Source organism: Siphateles boraxobius, unplaced genomic scaffold (genome assembly GCF_051911475.1).
Source record: "Siphateles boraxobius isolate OS27281-9 unplaced genomic scaffold, OSU_SipBor_1 19, whole genome shotgun sequence".
NCBI classification, from domain to species: Eukaryota; Metazoa; Chordata; class Actinopteri; order Cypriniformes; family Leuciscidae; genus Siphateles; species Siphateles boraxobius.
This window is the reverse complement of record NW_027508799.1, coordinates 15,232,871-15,251,738: the sequence shown is the minus strand read 5'-3', so window position 1 is coordinate 15,251,738 and position 18,868 is coordinate 15,232,871. Positions and strand designations below refer to the sequence as shown.

Here is an 18,868-nt window from a genome sequence, read left to right as displayed (position 1 = left end):
TCCTGAAAAGTGAAGCCAAAGCATTTCGATGACCCCCTTGTGGTTGGCTGCAGTATACCTAATAAACCCCGCCCTCTCCATGTAATAGAATGGGACGTGAGCCAAACTAAAAAATCAAATTAGAAACCAAATAATATTTTTCAAAAGATCGTTTCTGTCATTTTAGGTAGTTCTAATCATTCAGATGTATGTTCGAGCGTTAATTTCTCTAATACATTTGGTTTTAGTTAGTTTAAAAAAGGGGTGTAACATGCTCGTGATTGAGTGACTTAATCGGCAACGACCATTAATGGTATGTTTTGGCTTCGTTTTTATACAGTGGAAGGAAGCCGAGACATGTTGTTATTTTTTTTTAATACAGTTTATGGTTACATCTGTCTGATCTTTCGACTTGATGCGAACACTATAGACACGTTTGCCTTGTAACAGAGGGTTTCATTATGTGAGGTAATGGCACTGTCGCCATCACAAAAAGAGCTGGTGTTTTGCTCAGATGAGCAAATTTTACCCACAATCCCCATGCTGCCTTGTTTATTTGTGGGCATGACAGCAATGAATGCTGAAAAGTACTGGCTTGTACTAGTTAAAAAGTGCAGTTATGAGTGTTCCAAAGTAACATTTCATAGGTGTGCGATAAAAAAAAAATACTTACTCTCATTCTCTGTGGTAACTGTTTTTTGGAGGTGGAAGGCCCATCTTTTCATCACCCACCCACACTCAGTGAAATAGCACACGGTGGGCTTTAATAAATAAAAGGATAAAGCTGTGTAGATGATTAAATGGTGGTTTCAGTCGCACTAATACGAGGTGTTTGAGTAATGGTGTCCCGTCGTGAGCAGGTGGGAGCGGGTTGATGCAGAGCCAGTGCCTGGACACAGACCTTACGCATGTGTTCATCCAAACCCAGCTGCTGGGAAACATTTATTACGGGCCTGTTGTTCCTGGACCTCTGCACCTGCTGTGAACAATGCCATGTTCTCTCTCTCTCTCTCTCTCTCTCTCTCTCTCTCTCTCTCTCTCTCTCTCTCTCTCTCTCTCTCTCTCTCTCTCTCTCTCTCTCTCTCTCTCTCTCTCTCTCTCTCTCTCTCTCTCTCTCTCTCTCTCTCTCTTTCTCTCTCTCTTTCTCTCTCTCTCTCTCTCTCTCTCTCTCTTTCTCTTTCTCTGGCAACAAAATGAGAACAACAACTTCATTTCATGTTCATTTCACCCCATGCGGTGTTAATACACGAGTGCTAGCTCAGTGTTGTCTTCTTTTGTGGGTGTTGTTAATAACAACAGTTCTTTTTGTAGACCAAAACACTGTCATGCAGTATGTAAAATAGCTGTCTTTTTCAATGTTTTAAAGATCAAAGTGCATGACAAATAAAGTTATTGTCTAGAGAATCGATTCTGAACTGCCGAAACAAGTACCAATGTAAAATATTTGGATAATTCCATCCTATGGTTTCCATTGGCTGCCTGCAAACGTCGTCTACTTGGATCCGCCTCAAACACTGTAGTTGTAGCTGAGGCCTGGAAGAGTTTGGTTAATGTTGTTGACATGTGGAGAAGATGCTGTTTTCATTTCAAAAGGATGAGGACTCGCTCTGGAGTTTATACGGAGAAACCGACGGCATCGTTACTGTTAGTATCATTGTGTGTCAAGTGCTGAGGAAGAGCTGAAATTCATATATGGTTGTGGAAAATTTGTTCATGACGCCTGCTGTAGCTGTAGCATTAGACCAGTCACAACAGATTGTGCCATCTGACCAATCAGAGCAGAGTAGGCTTTCGGAAAGGAGGGGTTTAGGGAGGCTGAATCTTTGAACAAAATGTTTTCAGAGTTTTGGGGAAATGAAGTGATGTGCAATGTTTAGTAAGAGAGAATTAATGTGTTTTTTGACGTTAGGTGCATGTAAACCGATTGTAGAAAACATCCAAAACAAAATAAGGAACCTTTAAAATACTTTACTTCTGGAAGTTGGCACTCGTCTTGGTCTGTAGAGGCACTGCATTGATGCCGGAATCCAGACAGTGTAAATAAGACCTTGCGACCCAACCTGGCCCAGTATTGTGAAATTGTAAGACTAAACACATAGTTTAACGTATTAGTATTTATTTTCAGTGTGCAAAACAAGCCGCACAGATTTTAATGATCTTTGGTAATATGTGTGTGAACATTTATTGTCAGTGTGGAAAAAGACAGACTGAAAAACATTGGGGAAAAACTGGAGACAAAAAAAAAAAAAATTATTAAGGTCATTTGACATTGTCATCAAATTTATGAGCATTCACCGTATATGTGTCCACTATTATTAGACGGTAAGGGGACATCATTAGGTTATTTAAATTTATTTTCATCTTATGCCGTGTGACTTCTCAAGTAAAGATTTTAAAAGTTATCCAGTAATCAGTGCCTGACAAATTTTGTCTTGCCTAAAATTAAATATGAGACATAAGATGTGTGTAGAAAATAAAGAATATTCAAGGCACATATAACTTGATAATTTCCTGTCATTTCCAATTATTTTTTTGTTAGTTTTTTCAAAATCCATGCACCAAGTGTGATATTATTTAATTGTATGTAAATAGAACTAGGGTTGTCACTATTCCTTGATTAAATTCAAGTGCTCAATAAAAAAAAAAAATCCTCGATTGCAATTTACCCGTGTCGCTTAACTGGCAAAATACCAGAAGTGGCGCATTCCAAGGACGAGAATCCATGAACCACATTATTGGACCGTTTTCATACCATAGCAAGGTGCTATTATTAATTCACAAAGGTTGCGATTCAATTAAGTAAATATTTGCCCTGTGGGTTATACATGTAATATATGCGCTTTAATTATTTTACATGTGTATAGGTTTAAATGCGTCTCAGAGCTGCTTCATTCACAGTAAATGCTGTTTCACACAAACTGTTATGATTTGCATGCGCGAAGTGCGCCTCAAACTCCATCTCTGGGTTTGGATTGCTTATAGCGTTTATCTGGGTACGCAATGTGCGCCATTTCATCAGATGTGTAAGGTAAATCATTTATAAACCAACACAAGAGAATACTTCAGTATGTTTCTAAATATGTGAACTGTTAACGCGATTTCGAAATACATCTAAACCAAAAGCTTTGAATTTGCATGTCCAGTGTCCACATATTCTTGTTTAAGAAATTACAGTTGCTGTAACATTTCTATCATATAGACGTGGCCAAATATTAAAGATTAAGTAAACATTTGAGTTAAATGTTGTTTGGTCAATAGTGAACAAGGATTTTATCTGCTGTTAAGTGTAACAACACCAGAAAAAAAAAAATCCTCTTAAAATCTTAAAACTTTTGGAACTTGAGATACGGTGGTAATAACATTTTGTTGGTTTAGAATTTGGAAAATAATTGATTTTTCTTTGTTATGTCTCGCGTGATTCACACTGTTGGATATTGTTAATAGGAAAAACATTAAATTAGAAAGTCTGGAAAGCGTTTTATAAAAATCAATAGGGTCAAACGTGCCTATAAGATAAAGAAAATGTACCCCATCAAGTTTAAGAACTACCCTTTTTAACTCTATGGTTTTCTGTTAATAATGTGAACGTTACTTATTACTTATGTCCGTGTGTTAGACTTAATTACATATACATATGCTAATGGAGCGTAGAGAAGAACGCTGCTTGGCACACATACATCTTGTCACAGAACTCGACTGAGTGTGGAAGTAAAAAATAGCCACATGGGGGAGCGTCTTGTGTGATAAATGGATTTCTGTGCTTGTAGATTTTTGTGCAATCAATTACTTTATCAAGAGAGTTTCTTTTCTCGGCCTGAACATCTGCTGTGTTCTCATTCTCTTGCTATGGCAGTAATAAGAGGAAATGTAACTTTAAATGTGACTGATATCAGCTTAGTGGCTCCAAACTCTTGGAAACCTTAACTTTTCTGAGTTCTGATTTTAAATTAGCAGCTATTATGCTAGTGCAGGTAAAAAAAAAAAAAAAAGTTTTGTTGACGAACGCAGATCTATATCAGATTGATTTCGAGGTATCTCGTCTGGGCCGCTGTAAACATTAGTCTTTGTATTTACAGGGGTACCTGCCTGCCAATGCAGAGCGGAGGGAAAGCACTTTGCAGAGGAAGCGGCAGGAGTACTTTGGCTTTATCGAGCAGTACTATGACTCCCGCAACGACGAACACCATCAGGACACATACAGACAGGTAACTGACTAGATTTAATTCTAGATGGGACACCAATTTGTGTTTTATGACTTATTTTATAAGCATTAGAGTCAAAATGTTTGTATATTTGTTGTTAGACAATGAGGCTATGAGGTATGTTAGATTTTAACATCAAATTAAAACAGTAAATGTGCATCATCCCATTGAAGTAAAAAAGAGAGGACTCCCTTTAGAATTTTATGGTTTTACTGTACGTAACAACATAGTAAAAATCATCTGGTCGTTAGCAGGTCTTAAAATTAGGTAAATACAACCCCAGATGAACAATAGCACATGACATATTACACCATGAATAAAGCCAAAATGCCCCCTGTGATTCAGTTGTTTGTAGAGCAAGCAATACGTCGAAGGGATCGTTTTCTATATGACAGTATCACTCTCTTTATAACGTTGCTTCAGTTCATTGAGGTTTTTGGGCATCTGTTTATGCCGCGCAGCTCTCTTAAGGTCCCGCCGCAACATTTCAGTCGGATTGAGGTCTGGACTTTGACTGGGCCATTGCAACACCTTGATTCTTTTCTTTTTCAGCCATTCTGATGTAGATTTGCTGCTGTGCTTCTTGTAATCATTGTCCAGTTGCATTACCAAAGCTTTAGCTTTCGGACATATGGCCTCACATTTGACTCTAGAATACTTTGGTATACAGAGGTGTTCATGGTCGACTCATTGACTGCGAGTGCCCAGGTCCTATGGCTGCAAAACAAGCTGAACATGATAACCCCTCTACCAGCGTGATGGACAGTTGGTATGAGGTGTTTGTGCTGATATGCTGTGTTTGGTTTGCGCCAAACGTGGCGCCGTGCATTTTTGTTAAACATCTCCACTTTGGTTTCGTCTGTCCAAAGGACATTGTTCCAGAAGTCTTGAGGTTTGCTCAAATGCAACTTGGCAAACCTAAGCCGTGCTGCGGTTTTCTTTTCAGAAAGAAGCAGCTTTCTCCCTTCCAAATATGCCATACCTGTCCCGTCTTTTTCTAATTATACTGTCATGAACTTGAACATTTAACATGTTAACTGAGGCCTGTATAGAGTCTGAGGTGTAGTTATTGGGTGTTTGGCATTTTCTCTGAGCAATGAGCAGTGCACAGCCTGACCTTGGGGTAAATATGCTGGGACGTCCACTCCTGGGAGCACTGGCAACTGTCTTGGATGTTTTCCACTTGTGAATAATCTTCCTTAAAGGTTGTATCAGTGATTTCAGGCCCAAAAATAAATGTCTAATTGTCCCGCCCATGTCAGTGATTGGTTGGAACACTGTTTATTTTGGTTTTGAGTGGTGGTTGTACCCATTTATTTTTGTGTGCAGATCTCAGAGCCTAGGCTGCCTACAGAGATGCGGTTTTTGGACGGCATGCTTATGGGGCGGGCAGCTAGCGGATCGTTAGGAAAGATTAGACATTTATTTTTGGGCCAGAAATCACTGATACAACCTTTAATGTAGAATAATGGACTACAAATTGTTTGGAAATGGCTGTATAACCCTTCACAGATTGATGGGCAGCAACAGTTGCTTTTCTTTCCTCATTGGCATTGTGTTAACACACACCTGCGTGCTCCAGACCAGCAAACTGCCAAAACTTCTGCTTTTATAGAGTTAGTCACACATGCTGATGATAAATTAATCAATGACATTTGATTAGCTGGCCTCACTGCTACTTACCTTATTAATGCCCATGGAAGCATTAAGGGTGTACTTTGTCACCCATGGCTTTTCCATTTTGGCCTAGTTTTTGTTAAATAAATAATGACATGGTGTAATATGTCATGTTTTTTTGTTCATGTGAGCTTGTATTTACCTAATTTTAAGACCAGCCAAGGACCAGATGATTTGTTATGTCCTGATACATAAAACCACATAATTCAATAGGGTGTCCTTTCTTTTTCACATGACTGTGTGTATATATAGGAATATGTATAATATAATGTATAAGAAAATAGGTTTCATACAAACTGTATTGGTAACATGGTTGAAATCTAAATTTTATATTTATAGAATTGTTATTTATAAAATGATAATGCTGATATAATATCTAGTAGTCTTTTCACTGACCATTTTCTTTGGGGGGAAAAAGTTGCTATTTTGTAAAAATAATGGGTCTCATTCACTAAGCCTGCATACACAGATTTGTGCGTGAAGTCTGTGTACGAGCAAATCATGACTCGCCAAAACCTTGTGTACTAAAATTAGTTCTAAATTTACGAGAAAAAAAAAATAGGAACTGAAACCACTTGTACGCTAAAAGCATCTACGCCTTTATATTTCCTCTTAAAATGACTATAATTATAAGAAACGATATTATATTAATTATAAATTTAATTATATGATATTAATTATGTGTACAATTATATAATAAATGAATAAATAATACAATTTAATTTCATCATATATTTCATCATATAAAGTGTAAGAGTAAGACAAGTTTGACTCGAGTAACGAAAGGCTGTAAAGGAAAGGTTGTGGAGAAAGCCTTTATGTAGAAATGGTTTGCATGTGTTTTATGCAAATTACTAACCTCGCCACTCATTTACAATTCTCCAAATTCACTAATAGGGATGTCCCGATACCACTTTTTCACTTCCGATACCGATACCGATGCCGCAGCTTTGGCTATTTGCGATACCGATATTAATCCGATATTTTTATTTTAATCTATTTTATTCTTGAACTAATACTAGGCCTAATAAAATATATGGAAGCACTTTGCTCAATTAGCAACCTAAAAACATCTAACTCAAATGGAGAACAAATACTTCTCCAGTATATAGTCCACAACAACAGTTGATTATGAAAGACAGCAACCCTTTATTCAAACACTACATAAAAAATAAAAAATACAGGCAGGCAGGCTACTTCAGTAGGCTACTTAAAGCTGCCAACAGGTTTAAAGTTAATCATTAACAAGCTTTAAAATTACCCATTGATCCGTGTACTTTTGCGTCCATTCGTATTTCCTTTTTAACCCGTAAAACGAAAAATTAACGGTTGTTGTATTTTTAAAACCCAAAGTTGAACACCAACATTTTAATTTGAACTGTATGCACACCAAAAGCTGCGCAAAAAAATAAATATTGACGTCAGTTATAGTATATAAATAAGTTATTTTCTGTATGACCAGAAATTATAGTATTTTAAGTTGTTTACACTGTTGAAAGGAAACCGGAAGTGTTCGAGCCCGCGCTCCGTGCCATGCAGTGCACGCTCCACACTCTGCACAAACCCTTGCTTGGATGCGTCAAAATCCTGTGTAGCATACAGTTTACAGCCTACGGTTTATAAACTGAGGAGACGGATTGCAAAACATTGTTTATAGTACACCGAAGGTAGTAGGATGGAGTGTCTGTTGTGAGTTTAGGGGGCACGTCAGCCAGAGTGTGTGTGTGTGTGTGTGTGTGTGTGTGTGTGTGAGTGAGTGTGTGAGTGTGTGTGTGTGTGTGTGTGTGTGTGTGTGTGTGTGTGTGTGTGTGTGTGTGTGTGTGTGCGTGAGTGAGACAGACTGCCTGCTGAATAGAGGGTTGCCGAAAGAAGGGTCTGGAGTGCCGGTGTTTCGGCTACAAATACCCGCCGAACTGATCCGAAACCAGCCCAATTTTATCCACCCGCCCAAACCCATTTTTTGCCCACAAAATAGATTGCAAAACAGCCCAATATGCAGGCTGCGCCGCTTAACTGGATGTCGCAGCAAGGGAAATGCTATTCAAGCATTGTTGGATAGGTATCGGATCATATTTTTTTCTCCCCTCCGATCTCCGATCTAGCGTTCTGGGCCAGTATCGGCACGATACCGATGCTGTGGATCGGATCGGGACATCCCTATTCACTAACAATACAACGAAATTAAGAACAAATTCATGTGCGTACGCGAGATATTTCTCGAGCAGTTCTCCCTTGCGTACGAATATGAAATAATCCACGCAATTATTAGTGAATGAGACCCAGTGTTCCCATTGTGTACCTTATTTGTGGAAAAGGCCTCCTATGTCTAGATAATGCTGCTGACTGAACTTTATACAGGATGATGGCAATAATTAGCTGAATCAAAGACTCTGGAGATTATTCACTACTTTCTGCGATTTCCTTTTTAACTTCCTGTACAGCTCTGCACGGCCAGTGCTAATTCTGCTATAAATAGAATCATTTTTAAGTTCAAAGCCAGCAGTTCAGTTTTGCCAGGGGTTTAATGTGATATAGTCAGGGGTTTTGGATGCGTTCTACCTACTGTTTGAGGTCTTGGCAGCAGCAGTATGTTAGCTTTGCCAAAAACACTGTTATGTTAGAAGCTCCGAGTGTTTCGAAATGCCAACAGCAGATAGTGTTTGATATTTAGATGCTGAAGAGAAAAAGATGACAAGGAAATGTTTAAAGCTCCAGTGAATTGGCAGGAGGATGCGAAGATCAAACTGTTGCTGTCACTCTGATCTGATAAATGTCTACCTGATTTAAAACTGCCGTGTAGTGATGACTGACGATGTGAGATTCACGCGTATGTTTCACCTCTCGTTAGATATATCTGGGTGATTCTCACCGGCCTGTTTAGAACATTTCTTGTATATCACTCCAAAATTATAAATAAAGAAGAAAGATATATTTAGTTGCTTTTTACGATCATTGAGGCTTTTATTTATTTTTTTGGCATTGTGACATTTTCATGACAGCACTTATCCCCAAGTCAGGAAAATTATGTTAACATTTTTTTTTTAAATTGTGGATATTTTACATAAATAAAATGGAAAATGAAAATATTGGTTCTATATTAAAATATTATTGTGACATTAGTACAATAATAAATGCTCATTACAATAATGCAAATTTTTTTTAAATCTCATTTTAAATGCATAATTTTAGTATTTGTATTGTCTTTTAATTTATTCAGATTAAAAATCCAGACTTAATGAGAATTACCACTGAGTAGAAATGGGTTGCAAAGTGCTTAATTATCATGAAAATATTATCATGCAAAAAAACATCTAATGTAACCATCATAATGATTAGGGATGCACTGATATGACAATTTTGGCTGATAATCGATATTTATTTATACTTGAAAGCCGATGACCGATATATTGGCCTATAAATCTAAATCCAAATTTTTACACACTTTTGAGAGGCTGATTACAAAAACAAAAGTCTCACCATTAAAAGCCATGTCCCAAGAACACAATTACAATGTTCTCATTATAATTTTATGTAGCCTATATGACAGATTTTGCACTGCGCATGTTGCACTTTACTGTGATTACAATCATATTTCAGCAAATTCAAAACCATCATGCTGAACAGTGCGCATCTGAAGTTTCCCAGCTGAAGGAAGTAAATTCATTATCAGCTTTTAATATATCGGCCACATTTTCTTATCAGGCCAATAACGATAACAGTAAAAATGAACACATGTCGGCCGATACCGATATGGTGGCCGATATATCGTGCATCCCTAATAATGATCACACTTGTGTATTTGTGTGTTTCAGTTCCATAATTCTCCATGTTCTTGACATCAAAATTTTGTATATATATATGTGTGTATGTGTGTTTTCTGAACCATCAGATTCACATAGATATTCCCCGAATGAGTCCGGAAAGTTTAGTTCTACAGCCCAAGGTGACTGAGGTAAGAGGACTGATGGTCACGCCACATGCTTCTGTCCACCCAAAAGCATGTCACTCAATCATCATCCATCTGTCTGTCTGTCAAACTGTCTGTCTGGTCTCGATCTCACTTTTTTGGGGGGGTTGGAAATCTTGCGTCAAGGTGCACTGGGAGTAGAATGCAGAATTTAGGAAGTAGAATTCAGTGAGTTTCTTCTCAGGTGCAGCCTCAAACGGGCAGACCCCGTTTCTCTTCGAGCTTTCTCGCTATTCCGTTCTGTCCTAACCTGCTTGTGCTCCTCTTTTTTTTTGTGTCTCTTCCCTGCAGATTCACATTGACATACCGAGAACTAATCCTCTTATACCTCTCTTTCAACAAGCTTCTGTGCAAGAGGTGAGAAGTTTGCATACCCATTTTACTCAGCTTGACTCGTTCATCCTCACAAACTCACACCCAGCCACATAAAGCATCTTAAAGAAACAATCCACCTCAGAATGAGCATTCTGTCATCCGTATCTCATTGCAAACCCATATGATTTAATTTCTTCAATGAAACACAAGAGAAATCTGAAGACTGGTGGTCAGTGTTTACCGTACATTTAGAATGATTGGAAAATAAAATAAATGTCATAGAAATGATCTATACCTCTATACCTCTATAAGCTGGTATTTAATGGTAGTTTGAAGCACATACCCAAGTTGAGAAAAAAAAAAATATTATGTTTTTTTTTAAATGAAAGAAAAATATTTATTTTAAAATTGTGACTTTGTGACAATCAAGGGAAAAAACATTTTATTTTAAATATTATATCATTTTTAAGACAACACAGATTATTTCAAAGCAGCTTTACAGAGATAACAGGAAAATAATGGTACAAATTTGTTTCCAGAAGAAAATAGCATCATAGTCCAGCTTCAGTAAGTTCAGTGATGTTTCATTTTTGTTTAAAAAAGTTATTCATTTAGTTATATACATCTTTTAGTGTTTGTTTTAAATGTATATATCCACTTATAATGAGAATCATCATTGAGAAGAATTTGGTTTCTGGAAAGTGCTTCATTGTCATTAAAATATAATATAAAATATAAGGGGCTTAACTTCCATTCTGTTCCTTTAGAAAACATGAAATATAGAGCTCAAGTTATTTGGATCATTTATGATGCTTTTGCATCCATTTGGAACGTTGAAAATTTTTGTCCCGCTTCATTATAAGTGTAAGTGTAATTACTCGTGTAAGCGAGTGCGAACAGTAGTAAAAAAAAAATAAAAAAATAATCCTTCTGTATTTCTTGGGAGAATATATCTCATACAGGTTTGAAATGACATGAGATGAGCAAATAATTTTAATATGAGAACTAATCCTTATTAAGCACATTAAAGTGGAGCAGGTGGTGTTGCGTCAACTTTCTTTTAGTTGCATGTTGGCTTTGAAATTCTATGTGTTTGTATCACATGATAGCATGCCAAAAAAAAAGTCTTGTAATGTCTGTCAATGATGCATGCACTAGCGAGCACACTTTCTTTATGCCCTCAAACCCATCGCTATCCCCAAATGTACTGTGCCGTCAAAATGGACAGCGTGTAAAGGGAAGTGTGGGACCAATGTTCTGTTCCAAACCCTGAGGTGCTTTGCTTTAACTGAGAAGAACCTTTACATTTTACAGATGTAGGATTTACAGATTTAGTTTTATGGGCAACTCTGCTTTTGGAAGGGCCACTGTCCTGCAGAGTTCTGCTTTAACCCTCATTAAACACACCTGAACCAGCTAATCAAAATCTGCAGGATTACTAGAAAGCTTCAGGCATGTGAGTTTTATCAGGGTTTGAGCTAAACTCTACAGGACAGGCGCCCTACAGGAGTGAAGCTGCGCATCCATGGTCTTTCAAGAGACAAACAAAGCAATTCGACAAAGAGACAACAATATTCATAATATAAAATGGCACATTTGTTTGACAACTAGATTAGGAGGCAAGCTAGAGACGAATCTGAATGTGTCATATTTTGAATGTACAAAATGTACGAGATACAATATGTCCCAGCCAGGGTTATTATCGTTAACTGAAATTAAAGCTATTGCAAAACATTTCTGTTAATTAAAATACAGTTGGAAATATACAATTATAAATATTATATGAAAAACTTTGCCCTTGGCAATTATCTTAAAGTTATAAAAACTAAAGCTGAAATAAAAAAATAAATATACCTAAATATTAAAAAACATGTCAAAAGCACTTAATTAAATTAATAAAAATATACAGAAATGAACATGGAATTTAAATTGACGTATAATTAAAAATATATACAAATAAAGACTAATTCATAATATTCTTAACTCTATGGTAACACTTTGCAATATGGTATCATTTGTTAACATAACTAATAGTTAACGTTATACTTTGACATTTATTAATATTTGTTAATGTTGGTTAATAAAAATACAGTTGTTCATGTTAGTTCACACAGCATTAACTAATGTTAAAAAAATGTAATAATGTATCAGCAAATGTTGAAATTAATATTAACTAAGATTAATAAATGCTGTAGAAGTATTGTTTGTTTCGTAGTTAATGCTAACTAAAGTAGTTTACTAATGTTAATAAATGAAACCTTACTGTAAATTGTAACTATTAAAATAACACTTAGAAAATATATCAACATGTATTGTAATATAATACATAATACACATGGTTCATTTGAATGCACATACATTTTATTTAGATTTTTTGCCATGTTTACCTCATTTTTTATTTTTTTTGGCCTAAATTTCAAATCAGATGTGAATTATTCTTCAAATATATAAAAAAATAAATCGAGAAATAAAAAAAAGAAATGGAGCAGATATCATAGAGCTGAGGATGGGGAGTTCCCACATCCGATGAAGGATGTCCTGTGATTGGCTGAGGTTGTGACCTTCAGTTTCTCACTGCTCTAGTGTAGTGAAGATCTTTTGTAGGCCTCCCGCCAGTCTCGTACTTAACTACCCCCAACACGGCCTTTCAATTTCATATTCAACATATTCAATTTAGTGTGATGGGCTCTCAAGACATGAATTTCCATCGCAAACACAGGTCTGTCGATACATCGTGGCCCTGAGCAAGATTCCATTTCCCCCCGCTGCCTTTTAAATAATAATTTCGCATTTAAAAGGAGAATTAAAAACAAGCAGTGTTTGGAGTATAGCGATCTTCACTGTGGATGTCTCCTAATCAAATAAATGGATAATATTTTCGTTTCGGGTGCTTCAGTGCACTCCAGCTCGCCCATTGATTTCTGCTGCCTGGTTTAGTGTCTAATTTCCACTATGTAATGGGCTTCTGGAGGAGATCTTGCCATGACTACCTCGAGGAGAAGAGACGGGGTGGGAGGGTTCGAGAGAGAAAAGAGGCAGGAGATGTCAGCTATGTGGAGAAACTCACATTATCAGTCTAAAGTCTTTGATAAATGGAGCTTTGATCATAGAAAAGAACGCAGATGAGAAAGCCGCTCCGTTTGATCGACACAATCGGGGAAAAAACGAGCGCGAGCTGCCTTGTACACATTTATTGTTTAGGGCTCAACGTGAGAGATGAGTTTATTTGGGGATGACAGATACATTACGTCCTGAAAGGAGCGCGGGAGATGTCAGTTGCATGCGTCAGAGAGAAGAGAAAGAGAAAGTCTTCCATTTTCCCTCTTGATTTAAGTCAAACTTCTTGCTGCTTTCCATTGTGCTGACAGCAAGGTGAGACGAAAACACACAAAAAACTGTCACCACCACTTTGAATTAAGGTATTGCCTTCAAAGAAAGGAGCGCAAAAAAGTCCCTCAAAAAGTTATTGGGTTTTTTTTACTGTCAAAAAGATCAACTTAAAAACAACATCTAGAGTTAAAGAGCGAAGTTACTCAAAACTCAGACTACATAAATGTATTTAAAGAATGAACACGGTTTTACCACGTAGGAAATGCTCCTGAATCACATTTTTTACTCAAATGACTGATTATAAAAAGTCAAAAAATAACAATAAGACAGAATGTGCTATGAATCACGATAAAAATAAAACATTAAACTGAAACTGTTGATGAAAACGACAATACAAAATGACAATGACAGACATTAACATTGCACAATGTTTTTGAAGAAAAATCGAAGGAAAATTGATGTGCTAGTGTGTGTAAGTTATGAATGCACTCTTTCCTTCAAACACTAAAACAGAAACTCATGTACAGTGAATATTGTATGACAGTGGTGCACATTATTATCTTTTTTTTTTTTTTTGAATAAAAATACATTCTTAAGTAAGGGTCAATGTATATCCAGCTGGTTGTTATCGCAAAAATAAAACCAGAGAGAGTGATCTTGAAGATATTGCGATAACCAGCTGGATATATATTATCCCGCTTATCACATAAGTAAATAATTTGGCACAAAATATTTAAATATTTGATTAGCTCATTAAAAACAAGGCTTCCACTAACAAAAAAAGTAAGGAGCTTTGAGCCTAGATGAATGAACACGTCCAAACAACACAAACATTTCAGGGATATTGTACTGTCAAATGAGTTGTTACACAGCTTTTCACCAAATAAGTATTGACCGGGACATGAAATAGCTATTGATTTTAAAAGTTTTAAAATCTTACCTGTTTATGATCTTATAATCCATTACAGTGTACAAAACAATTGTTCTACACTAACAAGACAAACACTTCAACGATATTATCGTATGCCTACTATTAAAGGGTTAGTTCACCCAAAAATGAAAATTATACCATAATTTACTCACCCCTCAAGCCATACTAGGTGTATATGACTTTATTCTTTCAGCCAAACACAATCGGAGTTATAGTAAAAAAAAAATCCTGGCTCTCCCAAGCTTTATAATGGAAGTAAATATACCCTGAGTTTTTAAAGCTCCAAAAAAGCGCATCCATCCATCATAAAAGTAACCCATACGGATCCAGGGGGTTAATAAAGAGAAAGAGCATCTGCGGTGTGATACGAGAGACATGAAACAAGCACCGGCCTCACAAAACCCGTTGCCATTCGTAACAAACTTAGCTTGCTTCCATTGTTTCATTTGTTCCATGTTTCAAATCGAGATGCCCTTTCCAACGTCACAACTCTGGTATCATCTAGAATTTCGTGTTTTCCCGTTTACAAATACAGCTATGAGGAAATTATAAATGCCTTATTCTTGTTTCAAGGGTAACAAGGATAAAGATCGGAAGGGCATTAAATGTGATCACGCAATGCTGATGTTGTTAGCATTAACAATTTGAGAACGGACTATAATTTGCACGGTTTGACATGATATGATAAGCGATCGTTAGATTTAATCAGCGCGATTTACTGCAATGCTTTTTTTCCTTTAGTTGGTCAGAACAAAAGTGAATGTTGAATAACTGCAATTGCAGATTTCGAACAGAGATAGGAAAAACTACGGACTGCAGCTTTAAAAACAGAATTAGCATATTGTTTGCGTCAAAACTGAAATATACTTTGGGCTAAAGTTTATCCCTAGGCCTCATATAAAGAGAGAGCGCCATCTAATAATAAATATGCACACAGCTACTTGTAATTTCTCACCTTGCTGTCTATGCCATTGAATGTTGTGATGTTAATGATTAAAAAGCTCAGAAGGCTTAATTGATTTTCTTAATTGATTGCTAGCTGGGGGTGGCTGATCCCACTGTGTCTCTAATTAAAACCGTTTGAGTGACCTTGTTCGTTAAAATTCTGCTACTAACAGTTTTCATGTTGTATTGCATGATTCAATGTAATTGCTACTTGCATATAAATGTTGAATATATCCTGATATCTTCTTTTTTGCTACTTTTTTTCTAGATCTTTGAGCGAATTCTGTTCATCTGGGCGATACGACATCCAGCAAGTGGTTACGTTCAGGGCATCAATGACCTTGTCACACCCTTCTTTGTGGTTTATGTTTTTGAGTATATTGGTAAGTCAATAACTCTTTTGCAATATAATATATGCATATGAAGTCTCATAATTATGTATAAGGCCCTTGCAGACTCCTTAAACAGCACAGCTGTGTAAACTCACAAGTTTTTCTGTTCTTCGCTTTTGGTGATTAGCCAGCGTTGGTGTTTTACCAACTGAGTTATGCCTAGTGGCATGAATTTTGATGTAATTTCTCGATCATATTTTTTCAATATTTGTCATAACCTGCCTGTTTAAGCTCTTCCAAGGATCTTGAGTTTGTCAGATTCCATCTTTGTGGTTGTTCCTTATGTCTTTCTATTTCTTCACCTTTACACCTTTGAGCGTATGATTTCTAGTAGACTAAACGGGCTGTCCAGACTAATGATTCTGAAGGGCCCAGAGGGACCCTTCCAATGGACTTATGGGACAGTAATATCCTGAACCATGCAATGAACAGGGCTCGGCTCAATTGATGCACTCAACGGATGGAGGATAAGGGGCTTTTCCCCAGGCTCTGCTGTTGTTGACATCTATGAGGATACTTTTTTCCTGGGTCATTTGACCTTGTCTGATCTTCGAGGAATCAAATCCCCCAAGTTCCGTCTAATTTGTTCTTCAGGCCAAAAACATTACTCTACACAAGTACACAAATGCTTTGCATTTGCTGAAAGAGAAAGGTTACGTTCCATCACTGCTCATTTGCACACATTTCTGCTCAACTTTGTTGCCAACAGTCGCAGTTTCCCATGTCACAGCAAATCACTGACTTCTTTGAAAACGATTTACTTCTGGTGACTTTGTCACAGCAAATCACTGTCAGTGTGAACACCCCTTCATGAATTGCGTTCTGATTTTTCTTATTAATGCAGTTATTTGTGTGATATGAAGGTTTAGAATTAAAGGGTTGGTTCGGAAAAAAAGTCAAGTCACCTTCATTTATATAGCGCTTTTAACAATATGGACTGTTTTAAAGCAGCTTTACAGTTATAATAGGAAACTACAGTAACAGAGATTGTTTTGGCTTTACAGCTGCTCTAGAATAAAGTTATTGTCCAGCTAAAGTTAGTTTTGATCGATTCACTTCCTTTGTAAAGATCATTATTTATTAACTTGGGGCCCGCTTACACGACACCGTTCTAACAGAAAACCCTTAATGCGCTCCGGCCCGCAACAGTGCCTGGTGGCTCGAGAACGCAAACCTTGAAATAGGTTCCAAGGTGCAAGCCTTGAAGAAAAAATTTAATTAAATATATATATATATATATATATATATATATATATATATATATAATATATACGCACACGCACACACACACACACACACATCAGGTACATCAGGATTTATGGGAAGTGTTCCCGGTTTCGGCTGACCTAATCCATGCAGCCTAACATTGAATTATAGAAGTTATCGACTGGCCGGAATTTTGAGATCACGGACTATAATGCGTTAATAGCTCGCTCAAGTACTGGGGAGCTAAACCATTTAGTGCATTTAGTTTGTAAGTAATCAGTAATATTTTAAAATGTATACGTTGTTTAATAGGGAGCCAATGCAGTGTTGATAGAACCGGGCTAATATGGTCATTCTTACTGGTTCTAGTAAGAACTCTAGCTGCTGCTGCGTTTTGGACCAGCTATAGTTTATTTATTAAGCGTGCAGGGAAACCACCCATAATAGCATTACAATAATCTAGCCTTGATGTCATGAACGCATTCAACTAATTCCGCATTTTTCATTGGGAGCATATGACATAATTTAGATATATTTTTAAGATGGAAGAATGTGGTTTTACAGATACTAGACACGTGACTTTCAAATGAAAGATTGGTATCAAAGAGCACACCAAGGTTCCTAACTGACGACGAAGGTTTGACAGAGCAGCCATCAAGTGTTAGACAGTATTCTAGGTTATTACGTGAGGACGTTTTTTGTCCATTGATTAGAACCTCTGTTTTTTTTTTCAGAATTAAGTAGTAGGACATTCTAGTCATCCAGTTTTTTTATATCAGCTATGCATTCCGTTAATTTTGTGAATTGGTATGTTTCGTCAGGGCGTGAAGAAATATAGAGCTGAGTATCATCAGCATAACAGTGAAAACTAATGCCATACTTCCTAATGATATCTCCCAAGGGTGGCATGTACACAGTGAACAGCAATGGACTTAGTACTGAGCCTTGTGGTACTCCATACTGAACTTGGATCAATAATACATCTCTTAATTTACTGCTATAAACTGATAACTGTCAGATAAGTATGATTTAAAACATGCTAATGCAATTCCACTAATGCCAGCATATTTTTCAAGTCTATTTATAAGAATGTTGTGGTCAATATCAAATGCAGCACTAAAATCAAGTAACACTAATAGAGAGGTACAACCACGATCGGATAAGAGCAAATCATTTGTGACCCTAATGAGAGCTGTCTCAGTACTATGGTACGGTCTAAATGCTGACTGGAAATCCTCGTAAAAAAAATACATTGTACATACAATACAAAGTAAAAAAAAATACATTGTAAAAGTAATCCATTTGAATAGAACGGTTTAATCCAAGTCCTCCGAAGAAACACAATTGCTTCGATTAGTCAAGCATGTGTGTTTGAGCTTCCGTTGAACATATTTGATGTGCTCTATGTATGAGTGTTGATCAATGTTAATATGTGAATGAAAGCCTAAATTAAATCTTTTGTTGATCATATAAAGCGATCGTGTCTCTTCACAAGACTTGGATTCATATGGAATACTTTGACAATGTCTTACTGACATTTTTTTTTTGTGTTAGTTAGTTAGTTAGAACATCTCTCAGTGGAGGGACAGAAATCCCTCAGGTGTCCATTTAAAACATCTTAATTTATGTTTTGAAGAAAAAAGTTTTATGGGTTTGGAGTAACACAAGTTTGTTTTGGGCCCAGGCCTTGAATGGTGCACAACATCTTGTCGTCAGAAGTCCCGCAGCGATGTTGCTTGGTTTTAATTCACCATTTGTTATTTCCTTATTGGTTTTCTTTCTCCCAGCAGAGTTTCTGCTGTTCACGTGGTAAAATGAGATTCTTAATTGCTCTCTCTCTCTCTGAAAGGCATACTTTATTTGTTTTGTATGCCTCTGTGTTTGTATACTTGTCAGAAGACAACGACTGAATGACTGAAGAAGG

The 18,868-nt window shown here is 36.7% G+C and overlaps 1 protein-coding gene across 3 annotated transcripts in view; it reads left to right on the top strand.

The window, feature by feature from the left end:
- Window positions 1-18,868, top strand: part of tbc1d22a (TBC1 domain family, member 22a) — a 165,377-nt gene that overhangs the window by 34,391 nt on the left and 112,118 nt on the right. Inside the window, exons 6-9 of one of the 3 annotated variants that reach the window (XM_077233938.1) lie at window positions 4,056-4,184; window positions 9,748-9,810; window positions 10,117-10,182; window positions 15,615-15,729. In XM_077233938.1, coding sequence (XP_077090053.1) covers window positions 4,056-4,184; window positions 9,748-9,810; window positions 10,117-10,182; window positions 15,615-15,729 — 373 coding nt within the window. The remainder of the gene's footprint in view (window positions 1-4,055; window positions 4,185-9,747; window positions 9,811-10,116; window positions 10,183-15,614; window positions 15,730-18,868) is intronic. The other 2 variants (XM_077233939.1, XM_077233940.1) reach the window with 2 other exon arrangements.